Source organism: Protopterus annectens, chromosome 4.part0, assembly GCF_019279795.1.
Source record: "Protopterus annectens isolate FY-2018-M chromosome 4.part0, PAN1.0, whole genome shotgun sequence".
NCBI classification, from domain to species: Eukaryota; Metazoa; Chordata; order Ceratodontiformes; family Protopteridae; genus Protopterus; species Protopterus annectens.
In genome coordinates, this window is record NC_056733.1 from 817501401 (window position 1) to 817527448 (window position 26048).

The 26048-nt window shown below is 39.2% G+C and overlaps 1 protein-coding gene across 4 annotated transcripts in view; it reads left to right on the top strand.

Annotated features, from left to right (window-relative positions):
* Nucleotides 1-255: 255 nt before the first annotated feature.
* The window catches only part of LOC122799595 (splicing factor SWAP), a 1354031-nt gene continuing 1328238 nt past the window's right edge, over nt 256-26048 (top strand). For 3 of the 4 annotated variants that reach the window (XM_044068762.1, XR_006364480.1, XR_006364481.1), the window contains exon 1: nt 256-583. In XM_044068762.1, coding sequence (XP_043924697.1) covers nt 369-583 — 215 coding nt within the window. In that variant the 5' untranslated portion in view covers nt 256-368. The remainder of the gene's footprint in view (nt 584-26048) is intronic. The other variant, XM_044068763.1, reaches the window with a different exon arrangement.

Genomic DNA, 26048 nt, shown 5'->3' on the forward strand with positions numbered 1-26048 from the left:
GTATTTACTGTTTATAATCCACGACCTTTTCCCAGAAAAAAAATCAAACTTTAGGAGGAACTAAGTAGCATTCTGAGCCAAAATTAGGGACAGTTTGTAGGTATATTAATTTACTTTTCTTACGGGACAGTGATTTAAGATGTCAATTACATCACTAATTTCACTAGTTCAAGTCTATACTGATGGCGTATGCATAACGTCACGACTGCTGGCGCCCTTTCACGTCATCGGAAGTAAATGTCAGATAACCGGAAGTTTATACTTCGCCATGTTGTACATTGTTTGGGGCCCTATGGATGTATAACTAGTAGTTATTCTGCTTTCTGTTATTTTTTTTACTGTAACACATCTGAAAATAGTTGTTAACAATGAGTAAGTCTGTTGCTGCAGTGATGTATGGAAACCAGTGGAAAAGTAACCGTAATGAGGCGCCTGTAGAATCTACAGAGGGCAGTACAAAAGTGGAACTCTTGGTGTTTGGTTACGCTTGTAAGATTTTCAGGGACGATGAAAAAGCTCTTTATCACGAGCACGGCAAACACCTTATCCCGTGGATGGGCGACCGCAAAATTTTAATTGATAGGTCGGTTTACCAAAACAAGTAACTTAGAACAGCAGACTGTTTTTAATCTTCCCAGTAAATGTTTGTCATGCTGATCTAAAAAAGTACAGCATTGACTTCAATAGAAATAGAGAGCTGTAGCTCATATTTCTTTGCTTATGCACTCTTAGATGCAGCGCACTTTTTTCCAGCAACATGTACGTTTTAGTCCTGTTACAGTCATGCGTGTTGATCAGGCAACTTTCCCCTAGAGCCGTCAACTTGGCTGTAAGCGTTAAGCAAATGTAACCATATAATTACAATTCTAATGACAGTAGATCCCCAATAATTGTATGCACATATATCATTATATACATTCCTGTTTCTTCGTACAGCGTAGCTGTCAGTCGATGTGATGATCTTCTTGTGGGTACATAATTTCTGTTTTTATTTTGAGAAAAATAATTCCCTAAGCAAACCACTATATTTTGGAACTAAACATGATGTGCTCTGAAAAAAAGCAGCGCTGTATCTTTTAACTATAACAGTGTTTGCTCTGACATATTCTTAAATTACATGATGGCAATGTTCACGTGAGTTTTGACCTTACACGTTTATTGTTACAAATGGTTTATTATTTTCATTGAATGTTCAAGTTCTGCGAATACCATCTTCAAATTTAAAATGTGTACAAAAATAGCATATTGTGGGTGTTCCCTTGCAGCTTGATTTCACAACAGAAACCTCCTTGGAGTGTTTAATATTTTTCTATTTGTGATAAAATAAATGTTTCGTGTTCGTGAGTAGGACTATTGACCCGTGGCTGGTCAGCTACTTTTATTATTGCAGTCCAGCATCGTATATGCATGATTCTTTGCATGTGTAAAGCTGGGAGTGTTAACTTATAAGTGATGTTGCAATACTGTTTTGTTAAACCTTTTCAGCATTACAATCGGTATGTAAATGTTAGAGCAAACACTGAGTGACATATTTTACTAGGATTTGTGTATTAAGGAGGTTCATGTATTTAATTGTCAGATTTAGTGAGCCTTTGGAATCTGAATGTAAACTTAGAGGTTAATAGCGACTTAATTTAGCACAGTAGTCATAGTTGTTTTGATTTTCTTTCTGCATTCCTTTCAATAATGCTTTGTGTTTAATTTAGCAGCTTAATTGTTTGACTGTTAAATGCAGAATTCTGCGTGCTACATTTTGTATATGTTGTGAAAAATATATTTAAACGAGATGTCTGTCAGTTCTGAATAGCAGCAGTAATACAGTTTTCAGATTTTATGTACACTTCTCTTAATATCTTTGCTTGTTTGTTTTTTAAACAGCATTGAGTTGAATATAATTGTGAATTGAAACTCTAGTGTTGTACCTGCTCTTGCTTTGAAAGTATGCTGACAATTGCTTCTAGCATCTCCGTCTAGTTTTGGACAGAGTCCCAAAGTGTTTGACTGTGTTGTGCTTTGCTTGCAGTTGTCATGTATAATTATTGTGGTCTGGCTGTTTTCATTGCAGTTAAAAGAATGTTTAGTTTAAAAACAGTTGGAGAGATTCTTTATGGTAGCTTGATGGTGAAATGATAAGATATAGGCTTGAGTATACCAGATATAAAAATCCAACATATTTGTAATGAAGATGTGAGGGAGTGATATTTCAGGTTGAAATGCACTTGTCTGTGTATTGAAAAGTGGGGAAAAAAGGATACAGTAGAAGAATTCATTGTGAGTGAAAAATTGCTAAAGCGCTTTGGTTATTTTGTGTAAGACATTGTGTGACGGATCACTAGACATGTGTGATGGTTGTATGGGAAAATTGTGCAGGGCAGCATGGTCCGAGTTTTGACATAATTTATTTTATAGTGACTAATTTCATACTGAGTTTTAGTTTTCTGTGAGGCACCATAGATGTTTGCTGAAATGTGGCCCAGAATGCTGACTTACTTAAGTCCCAGTTCTTTCCAGATGCTATGTACCTGTGGTTTTGACCATAATTATCACTCCTAGCTGCTTGTTCCTCATTTCTTAGTGTGGCACAGAATTCCCTGACACTCATTATTTTTCATATTGTTGGGCACTTGCATGCTTATGTGAGAGGCTAGTAGCTATGTATTTTGTTATTCAGGCTCCTTTTGTCATCCTGGTCATGTACTGCTGGGGTCATCTTTTTTTTGTGGTGTTTTGCCTATTTCCACAAGTTTTAGCTTTCTTAAGTGCATTTGAAACAGTATGTTCTTAAAATAATACCAGGTTGCCTGGCTGATTTTACTCGCCTTAAGAGAACACATAAGCAAAGTAGTAAAGAGCTAAATGGAGCCATTAGAAAGCTCAAAATTGAATATGAACTTAAAGTAGCCTTTCAAACTAAAAGTAAACTACAAATCTTTATTTAATAATCTCAGAAAGTTAATTAACACCCCACAATATTCAGAGCTACACTACAATAATTCTGACCCAAAGGAAGTAGCTTGTATCCTGGTTGTCAAATTGAGGGCAAATGTTACTTCTCTCACAATTACTGCTATTCCACAGGTTCTCCGGTCCCAGCCACCCCTTTTAATTAATGTGGAACAAGTAAAAGTGAAGGGCACTTCATCCATGAGCTCTGATAATATACCACATTAACAGCTTATCTGAGTGTGTAGTTGTGTATAACCACATATCCTAAATCGTCTTGACTTCATTAATCTGGGCATTGAAAATCTCTCAACCTTGGATTTATCATCAATTTAGCATTATATAAAAAAATATCCTGTTTCGTTAACTTTTGTAAGATGCCATTATATACAGCTTTGGTGACCTATGCAGTACATACATCATGTCTGGACCCACCCAAGGCTTTGGGTATTATTCCTCATACAGGTATTGACAGACTTGTAGATCTGAACGCAAGTCCTTTTACACTGCATTGGATGGCTATTGCTGCCTGTTTGTCTGATGAAGCCCTTGATGTCACTGTTGGGCCCTCTCCTATTGTTCATGTATTTCTCAGACTTTGGGGTCAACGCTTCTGCCCTGCAGTGGATTGCTACTACTAACTGGTTGTCTGATACACCTATGGGATCAGTTTGGGGCCCCCTCTTATTTGGTGTGCATGTACCAAACTCCCTTGGCCTGCAGGCCAAGTGTAAATTTCGGCACTATTGTTTGATCTTTCATTAACTCACAGTTACTCCAATATGGGTTAAGTCACGTTCACCATTTGTGTAAGATCAGTGCTCTCAAATTAAATGTGAAAAAAATGTAGCATAGTTCATTTTGGTAAACAAAACATTTTCTGATGCCATGCAGGTGACTCATCTCTCCAGTCAGTGTTGTAAAGATAATTCTAGATACTCCTGCTGATAATTTTTCATCTTTTGGCTATATTTCAGAAGTCTTTCAATATTACACATGTAAAGACATCTTTTCTAGATGTTTTTATGTTTTAATTCTCCTTTACTCATATGCTGTCAGATATGTTACTGAGTATAATGCTCCTTTTTGTATGTATTTGTTTAAATGTTTCTCTGAACTTCAGAAATCCTCAGATATTCTTAGCTAAAAAGGTCATTAACTTCATAAATCTTAGTTATCAAGACAGACTGTGACCCCCCCCCTTCATTTTCTTATAAAAGTTGGAAATGAGATGAAATTCTTTTTGAGACTTTCCCTTGTCAAAACAAATGGTTTCTCAAATATCAACTTAAAGGAACTGGACTTTCATTAACAAGTACAAATCTATTACATTAACATGTTTTATGTCAGTGTGTCCTCTGGAACAAGCTTCCACTACATGTCAAACAAAACTGCACTCTGCCATTTCCCCCAGTCTGTCTTACATTGGTCTCATTGAGGCTGGGGGATCTTTACAATATGGTTTATTAGCTAGACTAGTAACTGTCTGCTGGTATTGGCCAGCACTTATGAACCTGTGAGAACTCCAGTGAGGTGTATGAGGTGTAATAGTTTTGTGTACAAAGAGTCTGAAGTCGTAAACTATGATCGGGTTTATTTTTTTACTTTATTTATTTATTTATTTGTTTGTTTGTTTGTTTGTTTGCAGTTTGTTAACCGGGAAAGTCCACTGGGCTGAACAGAGCCTGTTTTCAATGGAGGCCCGGGGAGAAAAGTGCCGTAGTACAATAAAAAAGGACAATCAAAATTGCATACATCAGTAGTATACTATTATCTAACATATTGGATTACAAATATTTTAAATTTTTTTTCCCTTAATTTGGGCACGTAAGAGTCTTGAATAGATCTGGTTATTAGGATACTTGCAGGGAATGCAATGAGATGTTGGGGGTAAGTTGGCAGGTGAGTTAGAGTTTGAGCTTAAGGAGAGTAGTTTTTTAATTGTAGTGGTAGAAATGGGGTTGATGGTGAAATTAAGGGTTTGAATGGGGGTTGTGGAGATTGTAGAGATGGGGAAAGTGGGGGATGTGTTTGGTGGAGCTGTGTCACTTCTGCTGTTAGTGCCATGATGAGGAAAGCTAGTGGTAACGTTGGCTGTTGAGTTTACAAAGAAACAGAGAGAGACAGTTTCACGAGGAGGTTTATCAGGGTGTGGACAACAACTGTTTTTTCTGCTGGGATTGAGGAGAGGTGTGATGGAACTCCCAAATGTTTTGGGGTTTTGTTTCTGGTTAGACTGCATTTTTGTGTAGTCAGGTGTGTTATTTTTTTTATTTATTTTTTTTTTGTCTTTATGCACTAGCTTTTTTACCTGATTGCTGAGCTGTTTTAAAGTGTAGCAGGGTGTCCTGGATTTTGATAGTTTGATAATGTTTCCATGTTTTATTTGTAAGGTACATCAGATTTTTAGTGGGCTTGGTCACCAGGAAAGTCTGACTGGATACAGAATACCCATTTTCAGCGGAGGCCTAGGAAGAAAAGCTCCACACAAAGAATAACGAAGAATGCAAAATATAAAACGTTAACACTGAGAAGGAAGAGAAAATTGTAATTTATTTTTTTTTTATAATCGGTAAAAAAAAAAGTATGTGGTCAGATACAAGACATTAAAACAGTGAAAAAATACAAATGTAAAAACTTGTATGGATTATAAAATATGTATTTAGATGTGGGATTTTACAAGCAGTAAAAAATAGATACAAGGTATTAATAGTACAAGAAAGAAATTAAACAAGAACTTTATATTCTGGAAGAAAAGAATAGAGTGAAAAGATTGGTAGAGGGAGAGGAGCAGAGAGAGAAAAGAAATGTAATGGTAGAGAGTTTTTAGTTGAGGGGTTGTAGAAGCAATTGAACAGAAAAGAAGATGAGAGAGAAAAACAAGAGTACGGAAAGAAATTATACAGTGAAATGAAAGCTAGGTAGGAGAAGAACATAAGCATAACCAAGATTTGGAAAGATGTTCTTTAAGGAGGGACTTGAAATGTTGGTAGTGAGGGACTTTTCTGATATTAGGAGGCAAGCTGTTCCAAGATTTGGCTATGCAGTAAGAATATAGAGACTGTGGCCACAGGGTCTCAAAGGTTTATAGATGTTTGTCGGAGGATCAAAGTTCCCAATGAGAAATGTAGTATTGTAAAATGAAATCCTCTTCTGGCAAACTCTCTCTTCTGTTTGCGAACTGTGCATCTATATCAGTAGCCTGAAATCCATGCTCTCTCTCACCACAGTCAGAACTCCTGACAGAGGAAATTGCCAGCACAAGCACCACAATGCCCACATCATATAGCCAAGCACAAATAATGCCCACCTATGCAGTGGTCCTCAATAAAAACTTACCTAAATAGAGACCTACAAAACGCACACTCAAAACATTCCACACACACAATACCAAACATGTCACAGACAGCAGACAACACACCAGTATCTCACAAACACAGCCAATAAGGCATAACAATAAGCTCACGCAGCCCATAAGGCAGAACAGTAAACCAGACATACTAGTCATTGGCAACTCAGTTTTGAGACACACTGATGTCCCCTTCCCCAGATTCAAGGAGAAGACCGCAGTCAGTTGTTTGTCAGGTGCTAGAATCTGCCATGTCATGCACGCACTCAAGTCTCTCCACAGCAGGTACAAGTATGACTCTGTCATTGTCCATGTTATTGTGTGTGACTTGAGACGTACCTCCTTGGACTATATGAAAAAATGATTGAGCTCTGAGTATGTGTCCCAGTCAGCTATGACCCTAGCCCTAAGCAGCATCCTACCTTCGCCAAGAATGATAGATACCACAGTACCAACAAAAATAATTGATTTCAACAATTGGCTTAGATTCTTGTGTTGTTCCAAGGGGATCCAGTATCTGTCTGCCTGGGATGACATGGTTAACGGTCCTCAATACTTTGTTAAAGATGGCCTCCAGTTGTCACCCCTAGGATTCAGGATTCTGGCCAAGGCTCTTGCCTTCCCCGATGTGCCTTTTTTAGGCAATATCCCAAAGACAAATCTTCCAACATAAAAAATCCTGTCAAAAAGCAAATTGAAGGTCATGCTGCTTGACCCTGGGAGCCTTAACCTGGGAATGCACTCACTGGGGGCTGTCCTCTCACTGGAAGATGCCGACATCTGTGCAGTCATGGAAACCTGGTTCAAAGCTGCAGAGAGCACCCCTGCCTTACTAGGCTATACCTCTTTCCACACATTCCAACCCCAAAATGAGGTAGGAAAGACTAAGGGTGGTGATATCCACCTCCAGACTGGTTTGCCAGCATGATGCAGTAGAACTACTCCAGGTGCAATTGGCAAGACACCCATCCAAGTTATAACCAGCTATAGACCCCCTCCATGACTCAGGACACCCATTCCTCCTCCTACCTGGACCTACTTGACTCCCATCAAGGTACCCTCTAACACCCTGTTCCTTGGTGACTTCAACTACTCCACCATAGACTGGGTGAACTATTCCTGCTCTAATGCACTCACCCAACGATTTCTTGACTGCTTCAGTTGTAACGCACTAGAACAGTGTGTCTCATCCCCTACAAGGGGAAATATTCTAGACTTGGTTTTCACCAACATGGGTGACTGTTGCACTACCTATGTAGTGAGTTCTTCCCTGGATGAGAGCAGACCATGGGTCTGTCTCCTTTGAAATTTCTACCCCGTCCAACCCCCCCCCCCCACCATAATCGGGCAAAAAAAAATTCTCAAAAGCTGACTACAACCTTCTAAGGGGGGTATCAGTAGCTTCACACCACCGCCCCCCTCAGAGGATGCATACAGCAATGCTAAACAGTATGCCAGTGCAGTATACAAGCACACGTACAACTGCATGGACTCATCCACACCCAAAAGAACTAAAACCTGCTACTCGGGGAAACACAAATCTATCGGTGGACATCCTCTATCAACAGGCTTTACAACAGAAGGAAGAAATTGTTGTAGAAGGGTAAAATGGCACAAATTCCCATTTGAAAAAAAAATCCTCCTTAGCCTCAACGAGCAAATTAGATCACTAGTGAAAACCTCCAGAGCCAATTATGAATCGAAACTAGCCTCCAAAACAAAGGGTAACCACAAAGCCTTTTTCAGTTATTTCAGGAACCTCCATGGCAAAACCCATGTTTGTTCCGAATTAGTTCTTAATGGTAGCAATTACATTGATTCTGTTGACTTTGCCAACCTGCTAGCAGATTGCAGGAGGTGAGCTGGTGGCAGAGGTAATGCTGTTGGTGATGGTAGAAATACAAGTATGTATTGGAAGTGGAGGCATTGTCAATATTAGAGTGGTTGGTAGAAGGCTGCAGTATTGAGTTGGTTCCAGGTTGAAGAATATTTTGATTGCCAGAATTTCTTTGTGTTGGGTGTAGAGGTTTGCTGGAGATTTAAGTAATATGATTTTTTTTTATTTTTGGTGACTTTTTTCCACTAGATTACACATTTCTTTATAGTGAGACTGGCTTGTAGGGGATTTGTGTTTCTAGTGCATTTTCTAGGCTTTATCTGTATCACATATGATAGATTTGGTGTGAATTGATAGCCAAGGACAAAATTTAATTTTGATTCTTTTTCTTCAGGGGATGAGGGGAGCTAGACTGTTTCCGGGAATATAGTATTGAATCTAACTACTTCATCTAGGGGTGGGTGTTTATATACCTTGGAATGTTGGCAAATTTGAGTGGGTTAAAGTTGCTTAAGTCATTGTTAGGTTATAAGAGTAGTCTGGTGGTACAGGTAGGATGATGGTCACTAATTAGCATTGTAGAAGTTATTGGGTAGGAGACTAATATCTAGTCTGATTGAGCTGCTTTGGTTGGATTTGTTGTTAAAGGTGGGGTGCTATATTAATTGAGAAAACTGAAGAGATTGACACTATTAGTGGGGAAGTTAGTGGATAGTTTCAGCCAGTCGGTGTTAACATCTCCAAGGATAATAGTGTCTTGGTAAATGTTGGATCACACCTGGGATAATATGTTTTTTTTAGAGTAAATAGGTTGTTTCCAGGGGAATGTAGAGAGTGATAATGCAGAGATTTTTGTGTTTTTTCAACTTAAAGTTGGTTATATTTCATCCTTGTTAAAGCTGAAAAAGGACTGGTTAAGGGGAGTAAGGGAAAAAATGTGATGGTTAGACTATAACAGTGCCTCCCACATTTGTATTGAGGCAGTCTGTGCTTTGTATATTAAAACCAGGGGAAGTGGTATTTCATAGTCTTTGATGTGGGGTTTAAGACACGTTTATGTAATAACCAGTATGTTGGTGGAGTACTGGGTAAGCCAAGCATGGAATTCATTGACTTTGTTACAAATACTGCGTGTGCGTGTGTGTGTGTGCGTGTGTGTGTGTGTAAAGATATTTGAGTTTAGTGTGCCTTGTACTACTGTAAGTAGAGGATGGTTATGGGGTATCTTTTGGTCCTGGGTTCAGGTGAATATCTCCACATAGTAGTAGTTGGGATGTAAACAGGTGAAATAAACTACTTTTAGAGAAGGAGTTATATGAAATGAGTTTGGTGTTGGGGGGGTCCAATATTTATAGTTTGAGAAAGAGTAGGCGAGGGATTTGACAGGGGTTGGAAGAAATAGGGGGTAATGATCAAGCTGGTGATAGAGTGGAAGAGCGTGTTGGAAAGAGAAACTTAGAGGGTATAGGGATACTGTAGGGTGAGAGAAAAGAAAAAGTGAAAAAGAATATGGAGAGGAGGCTTGAGTGAAACTTAGTGAGGTAGTTGGAGGAGTACATTGTAAATACATTGTAAAGTTTGAGAAGTGACTAAAAGATGTAATGCACAGTAATTAAAGGTAGGGAATAGATTAGTGATGTGAGAGAACAGAGTGAAAGGATTTTTTACGGAGCGGAGTTGGAGGGGAGAAGTAGATTTAGAATGCGAAGTAATATGAATGCTAAGAAAAGTGGCTTATAAGGCGAGAAATTGAATAAGGTAGTGTAAGTGTGTAAGAGCTTTGAAATAAAAGAATGTGAGAGTGTTAGGCAAGTAAAGAAATTGAAGTTAAGGAGAGTAGGTGTGTGGAGTTGTAGGGGGAGTAGAATGATATGTAGGGGGAGTGGTTTGTTAGAGATATTGGTTAGATAGAGAGGGAGTGATGTTTGGAGGGTGGATTTTTGTGGCTATAAGGGGTGGGTGGAATTGGGGGTAGGATTAGGGGAGTGGAGTTAGCCCAAGCATAGCAGGCTGGACCTGACCATGGCAAGCTGGATAGGAAGAAAAAAATCAGTGCAGTCATAAGTGGAGGAAATGGGAAACTACGGCAAAACGTTTGTATAAGATGACCTGAGTAAAGGTGATAATAAGGGGCAAACTACAGGTTAAATAAAGCTGAACAGTGACTAGGAGGGAATAATTTCAGATAGCTTATAGGTGGAAATAAAACTATAACGAGAGACTGGTAAGGTAGAAAAGGGATAGAAGTGCAGCAGCAGTTATGGCTCTGTGTATGTGGTTACACAGTGCACACAGATTAATCACAGGAAATGTGTTAGTTTTGATCCTTTACATGCGGAGTGGTGCAGGGCTATTTAGTGTGTCCAGAAATGTACTGTTGAAATAATCTGCAGCATTGTCTAGTGAGAGTGTTTTTAATATGTGCCAGTTAATATTTTTGAGAATATCGGTAAAGATTTGAGGGTTGAAGTCAGTTCTTTATCTGTTTATACTGGTGGTGATTTTGGAGGGCTGAGGAGGAGCAATGTATTAAGGCAGGGAGGTGATCATGCTGTGTGTCTGGAAGAGTGCCTGCTTCCAATATTTTATTGGGGTGGGAGACTAGAATCCAGTCTAGGGTGTATCCTGTGGTGGTATCCTTGTTTGGTCTGGTTGGGGTGTTTGAACTGAGTGAAGTTGAATAGGTTGATATTGGAGGTATGGGAGTTGGGGTTCAGATTTAGCCAGTTGATATTTAAGTCACCTAGGACATCCACAGCACAGAGGCAGCCACAGTGAATCAGCATCTGAACATTGATGAATACACTGAGGTAGCGATGGCATACATTTCAAACTGTGTTGATAGGGTAACAGATGCCAAGAGTATCACTATTAGAGCTAACCAGAAGCCATGGCTTACCTCTAAGATATATGATCTTCTGAAGGAGAGAAACACAGCTTACAGGGCTAAGGACAAAGCAACCCTAAGTGTTAAACCAGAAATCACAAGCAGGGCGAATGGAAAACACACCTTTATTCACAATGTAACAGGTTGAGCGTTTTCATCAAAAAATTTTACTTCATCAGAACAATAGGTACAGGCAGCCAAAATCTTAAATACACATCAACCTAACTAACCTAATAGGTCAAAACACACCAATCACTTCAAACCTTGTTAATAAATTAATTAATTGGTGATTAATACTAATTTTACTAAGAACCATTCTTATTTAAAGAAAAAAAGTCATTTAAAAACTTTATTTAAAAGAATACTTGCTTAAAAGTGATTTGTATATTAAAATTCAACTTCAGGAACAGCAAAAATATGAAAATGAATCCACTTTATACCCAATACTTTGCTTTTCATATCTTTCCAGCCTTTTCTTTCAAGGCTGGTACAATAGATGTAAAATCATTCAACCCTGGGGGAAAATTAGCAGCAAGCCTAAGTTGCCACATAAGCTCTTTTTTATTTAAAATATTCTTCCAATCCCCTCCCCTAGGGTTTGCTTGAATGACATCTAAAATGCCAAATTTAAAACCTGAGAAACCAGTGCACATTCTACTATGCCTATACAGGGCATTAGTTGCCTTTTCATTTTTTATCTCGTAAAGAAGTCTGTCTCCGTCTTCCCAATATAAAATCCTGTGCATGTATTGCACCTAGCCAAATACACTAACTGCTTGGTGAAGCAGTTATTGGTGAATCAGTTACCTTTCTTAAAAAATACTGTATCTTTAGTCCTGTTATTTAAAACCAAACTTTCTACCTGCAAGATGTAACTACATTGTACACCACGCCCACAGACTCTAGTAAATTCATGCCTCCTGCCATTCCCTCTTGCTGCACTACCCTCCAAAGTTCCCGTCAAGTTACGACCAACTTTAGTAGAAAACAAGGGCTGATCACCAACTGCCCGAAAAATATCATGATCAGCTTTAAAAATACTCCAATTCTTGCAAAGAATATTTTTTATTTCACTGTACAAAGGACTGTATTGTATAATACATGCCTGGGTAAAATTGCCTTTAACTTCACCTCTCTTGTTCCCAGTATTCTGAATTTGGATAAAATCAATGCCTAAAATAGGCTTGTATTTAAAGAACCTCTGCCAAAATGCTTTTCACAAATTCAGTAGGATACCCCCTCTCCACAAACATATTAGCTAAATTTTTAAATTCCTGAACAACATCCTCCTTATGAGAAGTCATTTGTGCTATTCTAATAGCTTGCCCCTTAACAGTACATGTTTAACCATTTTATCCACAAATACTGCCAAACTATGTGTCTTGGACCCTCCTGCCGCTACTGTAGGCCTGAAAGGGGGCACCAAAACATCTTTGTGGACTTTGGGTATACCAAAAAAATCCAGGTATTTTAGGAAAAGAATTCAAAAGAAAATTGTATGTCTCTTGACTAATCCTCTGTTCCAAAATATACTCTTCCAAAAAACTATCAATACGCTGATAGGAAATGTAATCAGATTTTTAGATACTTGTAAATAATTTACCTCATTAAATAAAATAGCTTGCATAATATTGTTATATTCTTCTGTATTAAAAATGACTATGCCACCCCCCCCTTGTCTGTGGTCATTGTACAGATATTCTTATCTTGCCTTAATTCATGAAGCAAATCCCTCTCTTTTTGATTCAAATTATAATAAAACTTTGTGTCAGTCTATAATTTATAAATATCTTCTTTAACCACCTTTTCAAACGTAGCTATTAAAGAATGGAGGGGCGGATTGTAAACACTACTTTAAATTGATTATTATTGTTAACACTACTACTTTTATTTTTAGAAAACAGCACATGGAAATTTAATTTCCTTGTATACATTTGCACATCTAATAAAACTTCCGCTATATATGGAATTCTAGTGGGAACAAATTTAAAGCCTTTTGAGAAAAGGGGAAAAAATTCCTCACAAATAACCCTCTCAGTATAATTGTAAATATTAAAACCTATCCTTGAAAAGAGTGGACAACTTTAGAATGGGCATCAATCAGTATCTGCCCCTGCCACTTCCCCTGTAGGAATTGTTCTTTCGGGGGGGGGGGGTTGGAAGAATAATAAACTTGAGTTCCCTGTTGTCTGCTTGCTATTCTTTCCGAGCGTCTCAGGGGCGGAAAATCCCCTTGGTCTAAATGTTCTTCCACAAAGGAGTGTTCAGATGGTGCTACACCCCCACTTTCATAAAAATCAACATAACCCACCATCACAAAAATGAAGTTTAGGTCCTCCAGTTTCTGGCCTGGGCCCATCCATAACTAACCTGTTAGTGGGATAAACAGTGTTGCTTTGGTACTGTTTAATATCTCTATTCAACTTTCTCTTATTTTTTAAAAATTGAACATTACACTTTTTGTCAACCCTGTCGAGAACTTTACAATAAAACTCTTCCTATTGTGGAAACAACAAATCATTCAAAATGTTGGAGTTCAACTCCTCCACCTCTTTTTGAATTTTAACTCATTTGTTCATGAAAACATACCAATTTCTGAAGCAGCGCGATTCCCCATTTGTCAAACAGGGCAGCACAGTCATTCACCATATCAGAATCATAGTAAAGACCAAAAGGGAACTTAAAAACGCGTAGCCCCTGAGGGACCACCTTTAAACCTTATGCATTCATTAAAATACACTGTTTCCATATTTAAAGTTTTCAGTTTATACAACTTTTTTTCGAAGGTGAAAATCATTTTCCTTATAGAGGGGGATAGTCCCTTGATTCACCTTTTTCATACTCGTGTTTGCTCAAATGCTTCCCGCTAGGCTCAAAAAAACTATATTTTTTGTTTAGAAAGTCATTAAACTTTGTATTAGTCATTACAGGACCTTTAGGAGAACTAGATACACACACAGTATTCCTTGAGCGTCTGGTGGAAGCGGCTACCCCAACCTTGTATCTCACATTGAAAAAAGTAGAAGATTCAATACCTTGGTTGATGCTGCCGTTTTTTTGTTGCATACCCGGTTCTTCCACTTCTATAATCTCAATGTCATCGTTGGAATAAACAGCCCCATTCCGCCGAGGCACACCAGCAGAAAGATCTTTACCATTGTTCTTAATAGGGAGTTCTTCTCGCTGCTCAAAAGATGAACAGGAACCATTGCCGTGGATAACGGCCTCTCTGAAGACGTCATTACGTCCCCGAACCTCTCTACCTCGGGGGAACATCTCCTGAATGAAAATTCTCTTGTAGGCGTTGCTTAACACAGTCCGAGCTGCCCTTCAGGTTAGGGCTCAGCTACAAAGAACAACCACTGCTAGCTTTTTGAGACATCCTTTTTCAGCTCCAGAATCTCCACGGACTGCCCTGTACCGGTCAGCAGGCAACCCCAAGGAGTCCAGGGAGTCTATAAGCCTGAAATGCCACAAAAATCACTAGAAACCAAATAAATGGCAAACACTGATGTAGAGCCGTAAACTAAAACCAAAAATCACCAGCAGGGCGAATGGAAAACACACCTTTATTCACAATGCAACAGGTTGAGCGCTTTCATCAAAATTGTTTGACTTCATCAGAACAATAGGTACAGGCAGGAGCCAAAATGTTAAATACACATCAACCTAACCTAATAGGTCAAAACACACCAATCACTTCAAACCTTGTTAATAAATTAATTTAATTAGTGATTAATATTAATTTTACTAAGAACCATTCTTTTTTAAAGAAAAAAAGTCATTTAAAAACTTTCTTTAAAAGAATACTTTCTTAAAAGTGATTTTTTATATTAAAATGAAACTTCAGGAACAGCAAAAATATGAAAATGAATCCACTTTATACCCAATACTTTGCTGTTCATATCTTTCCAGCCTTTTCTTTCAAGGCTGGTACAATAGATATAAAATCATTCAACCCTGGGGAAAATTAGCAGCAAGCCTAAGTTGCCACATAAGCTCTTTTTTATTTAAAATATTCTTCCAATCCCCTCCCCAAGGGTTTGCTCGAATGACATCTAAAATGCCAAATTTAAAACCTGAGAAACCAGTGCACACTGGGGTTCCACAGGGATGTGGTCTCAGCCCACTGTTGTTCACCATCCTGACCCACAACTGCTATGCTAAGCACAAGTCCAACCATATCATCAAGTTTGCTGATGACACCACAGTCGTGGGGCTCCTCACAAAGGAGGATGAAAGGGCGTACAGAAAGGAGGCGGCATCTCTGATCAGTTGGTGCAAGGGAAACAACCTTGACCTGAATGTAAGCAAGATCAAAGAAATTATCATCGACATCAGGAAAAGAACAAACCACCCAGTGCTCAGGATCAATGGTGTGTGTGTGTGTGTGTTGCATATGAAATTCTTCAGTGTACACACATGAGGATCTCCTGTGGTCAGGAAAACGCACCAATGCTTCCACTTTTTAAGAAGGCTGAAAAAAGCTAACCTTCCTCCTCATATTCTCTCCACCTTTTATAGAGCTGCAGTAGAGAGCATCCTCACCAGCAACTTCACAGTGTGGTTTGGATGCTGCACAGTTGCAGAAAGGAAGGCACTACAAAGAGTGGTGAGGGTTGCATAGAAGGTAACTGGTTCCAGTCTTCCATCAATATATCTTTATTCTGCAAGAAGCATCCATGAGGCTACCAGAATAATACAGGACAACATGCATCATACGCTTGGACTGTTTAACCATCTTGGATCGGGCAGGTGATAATCGCAGCATCTGCTGCAGGACTACAAAATTCAGTAACAGTTTCTACCCTACAGTGATCAGACTTCTGAACTTGGGTACTAGTTCCAGGGGTCTGGACACAAGTACATTTTTATTTGTGTAATATATACTTACATATGTTCCAAGTAAGTGTAATATTTAATTATATCCATAATCAGTATTGTTTAACTCAAGTGCAATATTAGACAGATAACTTAGCATTTCAATCTGTAGTGCGTTTTATATTACTTTAAATAGGGTAGGTAATTTAACTTGAGAGGGTATTCTTTTTGTATGTGAGTGTTGATAAATGTCTCTGCTCTTTCTTGCATGTATTGGGATATTACTGTATTTGTTAGTTATGTTTATTACCTACTTGTACGTGGTTCACTTTTTTCTAATATCAAGAATTGAGCTGATGCACGAAGGTTCATTTAGGCTACACGTATTTAGTTCTAAATGACAATTAAGTTTTCAATTTCTTCTAGTAGAGGGATATTGTTTCCAGGGGTATGTATAGAGCTGTGATACAAAGATTTTTATAGTTTATTAATCTTTAGGAGAGCAATGGTAATTTCTGCAGTTGTGAATTGTGGAATGGGATTTGTGTAGGGTACTGAATGAGTTATATGCCGCGTTGGTATGGCGATAGCGTTATTACCTCACAGCAAGAGGTTCTCCCGTTCGCTTCTCTACTTGGCTTGGGAGTGCCTTCTGTGTGGAGTCTGCATGTCCTCCTTGTGTTTGAGTAGCGTTCAAAAGACATGGGCGTGCCTTCGTTGAAGGTTGGGCGTCAAGCTGGCACCTCGGCGTTTCATAAAAATCTACTGCCAATCATTAGCGGACCGGAGTTCCACTGTGGCGACCCCTTACTGGGAAAAAGCCGAAAGACAAACAACTATGTTGATTGAGTTAGTAAAGATTAGGGCTAGTCCACCTCCTTTTTTGTTGGACCTCGGATCTTATCGTTTGAAAGCTGGGGAGGGGTTCAGAGTCTTTAATGTAGGATTTCAGTCAGGTCTCTGTGATGGCAGTGATGTCTGGGTGATTCATGCATGTAAATTGGAGATTTTGTTGTGAATATTTTGAATATTTATAGTTACCATGTAAATGGATTTGTGGGAGTTAGTTCTAGGTGGAGGTGCGGACATATTAGTTGTAGTGGAGCCTGGGTTGGGGTGTATATCTCTTGATAAAGGCAAAGTAGTGAAAGTAAATATACAAGATAAAGGCTGTTGTTTTGTGGGAGACTTGGTGTTGTGTTGAAAGGATTTGATAGTGTAGCTTGTGGAAGTTATGCGGATCTTGCTTGAGAGGGACAGTCTTCAGTTTGTACTGGAACGGGGTGGTTATTGGATAAAGGTTAAGAGATAGGTGTAGTGTATAAGATATTTAGAAAGCGAGTTGGAGGTGAAACAATAAGGTGAGTAGGAGATGGTGCTCAGGGCAGTGAGATGTAGCAGTGGATAGCAGAGTATGCATATAAGTGATAGGATATGAAAGTGTGTTCTGCGTGATTACATTGCTAGGTTTGTAGCAGGGGGCATAAAGTACATGAGTGAGTGGTGTTGAGGGTTAGAGTAGTGTGTGTGAAAGTAATTGGTGGAAATTTGGGTGTGTGTGTGTGGAAAGGAGTGTAATGTTATTGGAGAACTTTGAAGTAGGTGTGTGGTGTATTAGGGAGTTTGGATGGCTGGGGAGAGGATGTAGAATGAGTTTGAGTGGGAGTGGAAATGGGGAGGAGTTTGGAAATTTGGGTGGAAAAGTAAGGTGTGGATTGGTTGGAAAGTAGGCGGAGGAGATACTGATTTAAGTTTAGAAGTAGTGGGGACTGTTGGGAATTGGCAGAGTAGGGGAGTGGATTGAGCCAGAGTTGAACCATGAGGAAGATACAGCAGTTTCTCTTGGAAAAAAAAAAACTATCAATATGCTGCTATGTCTAGCCCCAGGTCAGAGGCCCAGTAACTAAGTTGTTTGTCAACATTGCACTAAGATTGAAATTTTGAGATAAGTAGGTTGAAAGTGGTTCTTTTCAAGGCATGGGTCTCTCTTTCTGAAACCAAATGCAGAGAGAGATGACTGAGGGGGAGCCTAAAGAAAAAAAAATAGAAGTAATAAATTAAAATGAAGGTGCTAGTAGTGTACATGCCAGTTTTATATTGGACAGAAAAACAAGTTGTATATGCAGAGGCCAATAAGTGTTAGGACATACACCGGGCAGTTCTTTAATGAGACTGGAGGTCTTGAACTGTGGGGAAATACTCCAGGCAGCCACTTCAAGGGGAAATATTGCAATGGTGCAGATAGGGACTGAAAAGAGGGAAAAGTTTTGTCTGTGTTGGCGTTTTCATGGTGGTCTATTATTGTCTTAAGTGCCAAGATATTTTCATTGAAGTGCGTACTCTGTTTTCCTAACTGAGTTATTGCCTGGGGAGGGGGGGTACTGTTGACCATGTCAGGAGTCAGTTTACCTTTGAGTTAGTTCTGCAGTTTACTTAGAACTGCATAGTTTGTGGACACAGTTTGAGGTGATCATATCAATTATTGCCAAATAATCCCATTGTCTTGCTTGTTTAGCCTTTGGGCAGTACTGCTAGACTTGGATGGCACTTTGATTCGCAATTTGTAGAAGCTTTGGTATTCTATGAACCTTGCTATGGTAGAATTGAAATGTGAATTTACAGTGCTAGGAGGTGGTAACTGATAGTAAGCTGATTTTCATTAGAACTGTACCATGGCAGGATCACTTTCCCAAAGCCATAGTAAAGCTTGCAAACATTGAAATAGTTGTATGTCTACATTACAAGTGATGCACAGATCTTCTTCCAGCTTTTTCTTGGTTAGGGGTCGCCACAGTGGATCACCTGTCCACTCATGATTGGCAGTAGAGTTTTATGGTGTCGTTGCCAGCCCGGCACCCAACCTTCCACAGAAGGCACACACACGTGCACACTCACACTGGGGCCAATTTAGCGTGTCCAATCCACCTACAGCATGTCTTTGGGATGTGGGAGGAAACCGGAGCACCCGGAGGAAACCCATGTGACCACAGGGAGGACATGCAGACTCCACACAGAAGGCACCCCAGCTGAGAATCGAACTGGAGAACCTCTTGCTGTGAGGCGGCAAAGCTAACCACTGCACCACCACGGCTGCCCATTACAAGTGATACACAGATATGTAGTACTAATTAAATTGCTGGGTTTGTAAATGGCTTCTTTGCTGTGTACCAGAGGCAGCATACATGTAGTCCACTTTGTGGTTCTCAGTCATATGATTTGCAGGTGGAAGTGTATGATGGTTGGGAACATTTCAGTGCTACTGTACAAGTACTGAACAGCATCTCAGTGTTTGGTACATTGGTAATCCACCGCATATGCCTCTTGGAATTCAGTAGTAGTTACCACTGCAAGTCAAGGAGCACAGCACATCTGTCTCTGCGGCACTGCCAAAGAATAGTGTTTTGAATGCCTGAGTGATTGTGAACCATTGAACAGTGTTTAAGAAAAAGACAAGAACTGTACCCTGGATGACTTGTAGATTTGTGTGTATGCTAAGGAATGGAACAGTGAACACTAGCTTCTGTGCCCCATGTGCTGTACAGAAGTAACATGGAATGTTGTAACTGAGGATAGGCAAGGAGAACATTGTGTATGCCTATAGCCATTTTTTGCTTCGTGTATGTCTGTATACTAGGCATATGATGGCCAACCCTACTTGTTGATATGCACAAAAGTTGGATTAGAAATGCAGTGACATCACTCAGAACTGTATGTCTGTCATTGTGCATGTGCTGTACTTCTGGTGACATATGAGTAAACACTGTAAGGACAGGGATGCTCAGGGCAGAAGGAAACATTACTCGGGCAGCCTGTGCTTTGCATACTTCAGCATTTGAACCACCAGAGTAGCTGTGTTAAGTGTGAAGGCACACTCACAGTGATAAGTACTGGTAAAAGTCTTACAGCAGACAGACACGTGGCTTTGTGGGGGGTGTCCATGATAGAGAAAGGTGGGTACTAGTTTTTGAAGACACTGAATTGCTGTAGTGCAGTCTGTGTATGGTTATAGTTGGCAAGCTTAGAATGTCAGCAGGTTCTGGAACCTCTTGATAGCAAGAAGTGTGGCATCTTATCCCACAGGTTAGCCAACATTTTATGAGTGTCTGCAGGATTTTTTTTTAATATAGTAGAGTGCTGTATTGGCTGTAGGTCATCCTCTGCTGCCATTTTTGATCATGCATCTGTTGGGGGGCTGGAGTTGGGTGCATTGTATATGTGCTGTCAATAATTGGTGTAACCTCATGCTTATTAATTGTTTAGGAGAATGATACTACACAAAGACATAAGTTCAGTTCCCATGGCATTTGTCTTTGTAGAGGTTGCTTTTGTACATTAGTGAAGGTCTTGAGACGCAAAGAATGGGGTTTTATTCTGACCACAGGTTGTTGGCTTGGCTTAAAATGGCCCATTAAGATAGTTAGCCCAATATTCTCCTGTGAACCTATCAGCTTAAAACATTGATAAAAAAATAAAACCTGTCTGCTCGCCAGTCAAAAAATGGTAATTCAGGTAAAGTGGACATGATTTTGTCTTAACTAAAACCTGTAGCTAAACTATATAAACTCATAACCCTTGCTTTATTACTATAGTGCGTTAAAAAGACACTACAAAAACATGATTAAGAAAACTTCCAGCACTAGAGTATAGAACTTGACACAGAACATTTAATTTACACAAACCCTATGTGAAGTACTTAAAGGCCCTATTCACGGATGATTTGGCAAGTAAATTAGCTTATTAAAGTTAATAGGAGATACTGCTGTAACGTAAAACAGAATGGATAAAACAAAAATGGTTAAATAGAATACTTACTGGTCTGATATGTGTAATACCTGAAGTTCCACTTATTGATATGAAAACTGTTGGTGACATGTGACTTTGCCTTTTTATAGGTTTATACTAGGCTATCTGCCCTAAGGGATTTATAAGCCTAGCCCAAATTTTTGTGGCTTACGCCACCCCTTGTATGAAAAAATACTGTGCCCATTAGTTTGTTGCGCCTCTGTCCAGCAGTGACACAGAGATGATTCCCGGGGTAAACCTATGATCTCCCATCCACAGGTCAAGATTTCTCTTGAACAGAGCCAGCGAGGTGCTCTGCCTCACATGGACCGGGACTCTATTCCACAGCATAGGGAGTCTCTGAGTGATAAATCTATCCCTCCAGCACGTCCTATTTATATCCGTGCTAAGGTTTAAGTCGCTTGCTCTAGTGGTTTTGGTGGATTTGGATTTCACAGAAATTACTCCCTGAGTCTGTAGTACAAGACATTTCAAGTGTCTCACACCAGTCCCCCATATGAATGTACACACACACACACACATATATATATATATATATATATATATATATATATATACATATACATACATACATACACACACATATATATATATACACACATTATACATATATATATATGTATGTGTGTGTATATATATATACATACACAGATATATATATATATATATATATATATTTTGTGCATTTGTGTTTGCATGTGCACATAGTACATAGAGAGTTGTAACTAACTGTGCTCCAAAATGGGTAAAAAAATACAGGTTATGATCAGGTGTCTGAACATGAACAGCTTGTATGTTCAAGAAGTGACTGTGAAGAAATTCACTTTGACAGCAGAAAGAACATCTTTAAGCACACACTGTCCCTTCTGAGAAGGTTGGGCATCGGGCTGGCAACTCTGCACCATACAAATCCACTGCCAATCGATCTACGGACTGGTGATTCGCTGTGGCGACCCCTAACCGGGAAAAGCCGAAAGACATTGCTTTGGTTATGTTTCACATTAATGATTGATAGCAGTTTTGGTTGTCTGCTATATCATATAAGACCAGCAGTCTGTTCCATGTGCCTAGCAGTAAGGGTGCAGCATTTTTGTCACCCATAAGATGGGGTGTCTTGGGTATGTATGTCCTTAATACATTTATGTCCAATGACGTTGCCCGTTCATCTCTCGCTGGCTCTAAATTTTAGGCATGTGCGAAGAGAGGGCAAAGCCTGTAGTCTTCTGTGGTTAATGCAGATGAATTAGTAATTGTGATGCTAGTCCTTCAGTTGTAGTAGTAATTTCATTATTTTTTAGGGGGGTTCATTATCTTTTTTTAGGGGGATCCTGATGTTTTGCTAAGAACACATGCTCTGCTTTTTTTGAACATCCTGGATATGGTACTTTAAATCTGAGATGGTTTAAAACATCAGGCTGATCTTTTTGTCTGTTCTGGTCCACAGCTCTTTTTAGTAATGTCTGTTTTAGTTGTGGGCTTTGCATTTTTCTGTTTTGTTTAATTAAAGCCATCATTTTAAATGTTGTTGAAGTTTTCAAACCAGAGGATTTATGATATAAGTTTAGGCATGACTAAAAAAGAGGGTGAATCCTGTTAAATGGTTAGTAAATGACAGTTCAGTATAGGTAATATAGTCTGCAGTAAAATCATGTCCTTATTTGGTGTGAATCCATGTTGTCTTTAGTGGTGTGTGGGGGTGTGCATTTATTTGTTTATAAATGTATTTATTTTTTAATGACTTGACAGCTGGTGGTAAATGTTTTTCAAAGGTATAGAGAGAGGGAAATGATTCCCATTGCTGTGAATGTGGTCATCCCCTTCCCCATACAGGAACACACCTGTTTTATAAGGCTGATGATTATTTTGTAAATATTGGGTTACATACCTCTCATCCTGCGGGTATTGAAAATAGGAACAAAAGTCCTTAAAGTGGGTATATCCAGCCAAATATCTGGACATCTAATTAGCATAACATTTGAATTCAGGACAGTTCGTAGCTCCTTCCACTTAAGGCAGGAATATAGCAATAACCCACGCCTGGGTGTGGGTAATGCTGGATTTACCCGCGGTTGGCGTGGTTTGGTCCCGAGGGCGAAGCCCGAGGGACCAAACAAAGCCAACCGTGGGTAAATACAGCATTACCCACACCCAGAAGTGGGTTATTGCTATTATACCATGACATTATTTAAGAAAAGAAACTATTACTTTTCTTAAATAATGGCATAGTATAATGCCTGTTTACTGCCCTTCCGCAGATGTCTGGCATCCGCGGCAGTTCTGATGTACTGCTCACCTGCGTCGTACATCAGAGCTGTGGGCAAAAGCAACGGAGAAAGCAAGATCTCCGTTGCCTTTTTTTTACTGTTTTCGCTATGTTAAATGGGTTTAACATAGCGAACAGTTTTAAAATAAGCAACGGAGATGTCCGTTGCTTATTTTAAAACTGTCTCGCTATGTTAAACCCATTTAACATAGCGAAACAGTAAAAAAAGCAACGGTGATCTTGCTTTCTCCGTTGCTTTTTTTTTAAAACCTGTCTCGCTATGTTAAATGGGTTTAGCATAGCGAGACAGCTTTAAAATAAGCAACGGAGATCTCATAAGCAGATTTCAAAGAGATGGTGTAAAATCTGTATGTTTATGAACTGTATTGTAGAATTCTACCACCGAATGTCATTTTATTTTTGTTTCTGAAAATGGGAGATGTAAGGGGAGTCCTCATTCGTTAAAATATTGCTGATAACCAATATATGTTGGGTCGTATGGAGTCATTTTCTGTGTGCTACATGCTTCAAAAAATCACATAATCAGGAGTATTCTGAAAATTGTGTGAAAGGAAGCCTGTAAAATAGGGACATAACTTTCAAAAATATGGGCAATTGAGAGGTCTGGTGTGTTGCCACTTTGAAGATTCTGCAGCTAATTTTCTCACTACATTTTTTTCTAAACACTGTTATTTAAGGATTGCATATTTAGATAAAATTGTGGTAAAACTTTTCGGGTTTAAAATTGTTTTGGGATTAGTAGGAGAAACTTTATTGGTTGTAGGAATGCTACAAGTGAAACAATCTAATAGCTGAATACTGTCAGTTTGACTTGTACCAGTGGATGGGTTGAAGTTAAATTTTGGTAATGTCTAGGGGCCGGTGAAATGAGGTGTGTGTGTGTGTGTGTGTGTGTTAATTTTCTTGCATGCTCTGTGTAGCATATTTAGAACTTAATTTATGCTGTTTGGGATGTATACTTTGATAATGTTAGAGATAAGTGATTTGCAGTTGGGTATGTTGTAGTATATTTGCACAGAAAGTTCTCATCATGGCAGGTGAATGGGATGAAGCATTTCTTCAAGGTTAAGATCACCAAAGATTAGAACTTTGATCTGATAGAGGGGAGTTCATTACTGTATAAACGTGAGGCTAAGGGCTTTGGGCATTAGGACCCCTTGACACTCCAAACCTTCCCAGAATGCCTGGTACCATCTTCATCCCACAGTGCACTGCACTGCTGTCCCTCTCCTGATCTTCATTGCTGTGCATAAACTACAATGCCCATCTCCCTTGTGGCCCTGGACTGTTTCCATTTGTGAGGTGAAAATACTGTTCTTTATATCTTAATAGCTTTAGTGATTGCTTTTTTTCCTGGAAGTTTCTTACCGTCTAGCTCAGGTTCTCTCATTTCTTTCTCTTAAGCTTGCCTTCTTTCTCACGCACACATGGGGGGGACACAAAATACTTTCTAATTATTTTTTTCTCTAGTAATCTCTGGTCTCCAGTACCTGTTCTCCAGATCTCTTCAGCTTTGCATAGTGCTGCTTAGCTATGGAGAACAGCCACAGGCTATCAACTCTTTACTCTGTGTGTACATTTTTTTCATCCATTCTTTTGAGCTTGTATTGCCAGCAGTATGTGTGTTCAGGGATCAAGTCGGTTCAGGCCCTTTTTTTCCTGCCGAAATCCAAACATTTTGTAAGGATTGCTGATAAGATTGCATTTGTCTTTTTTACATTTGAGCATCATTTATTCAGCAGAGTGCTTTCTCTGGTAATTTAGTAGTAGTAGTTGACATTTCGTAATTGTGGATGACAGTTATGTTGCTGTTAGAGTAAGATTTTTGTGTGTGATAGTTGTTATGCCATCTAATTGCTTTTTGGTGGTAAAAATAAATGAGTCCATAAATTCTCAATTTAAAATTAATTGCCCCCCGCCTTAAAAAAAGACTGCCATTTAGAAAGTTTAGAATTGTCTGGATAAGTCCTGTTTTTTTGGAGCATAAGCCTTCAACCTTTAATGGCAGGAGGAATCGCTTGGAATTTAACAAAACTGAAGGCTGCTTCATCCCCCTCTCCCAGTCAGTTAAGGAATCCTGTTTTCCTGCCCTACCTTCTACATTGCTTCAAAAAAGTTAAGCTGTTGTGAGCGTGGAACTGGGTGTTCCCTCTGGGGTACCTGAAAAGTGGAGTTTTCCTTGATGACTTATTGCATATATGTAAACTTTGTACCAATCTAGACCCACTTGCATTGCTTCCACTGTATTTGAACTAAGCTCAGAACCCCTCACACCCACTTAGCAAACTCTTACGTTCAGCCATTCTGTGTTTGTTGAATCTGAGTATTCTAAGGTGTGGCAGTCCTTCCTGACAGTGTAACACTTGTCTTATTTCCTAATCCTTAAACATCGAGGGGAATTGAGCATCATTTTTGCCAAACTCTAGTGCCCCTGCACCTTTCAGTTCTTTACCAGGTCGTAGTTCCTCTCCATTCCTTCAGACAACCCCAAAATTGGGGAAATTTTGGACATTATTGGGGCAAACAAAGATGCACTTGTGATGCCCCTTTGAATCTAAGCTTGTACTCAATTTGTCAAGTATTCTTGGATAATCCACCTTCCCCACCCAACTGGATGGGTTTATTGGTGATGGAGTTTGCATGGAAGAACCATGACGTAGTGGTCTTGGACCCTTAAAGATTGATCTGTATGTTGTATAGCTGAAGATGTCTTTTATAGTGAAGATGTATTCCACACAGCAGAGCACAGTCGTTCTGTCATGTAATAAGTAATTGCAGGTGAAGAAGTGCAAGGGAGTTTATTCATCTTCTGCCTTCAGATTGCGGGAGATGAACTACATGACTTCTGTGCCAAGGATCCAGAGAGAGACTTGTCAAAAGAAGCATCCAAGACTTTGAAAGGATTGCCAGATAGGGAGATAACGGAAGAAGTTATCAACCTTAGCACATGTATCGCATCTAATAATTGTCTTCGCTCAAAACGTAGCGTGTAGTTCAGCTAATGCTATGAGCACTGGCATAATGATGATGATATGGCAGGTCCAGCTCTGCCTACTGTTTTATTACTGTAAAATACTTTGTCCTGATTCATGTTTTGCAATTTATGCAAACCTAATGTATTTCA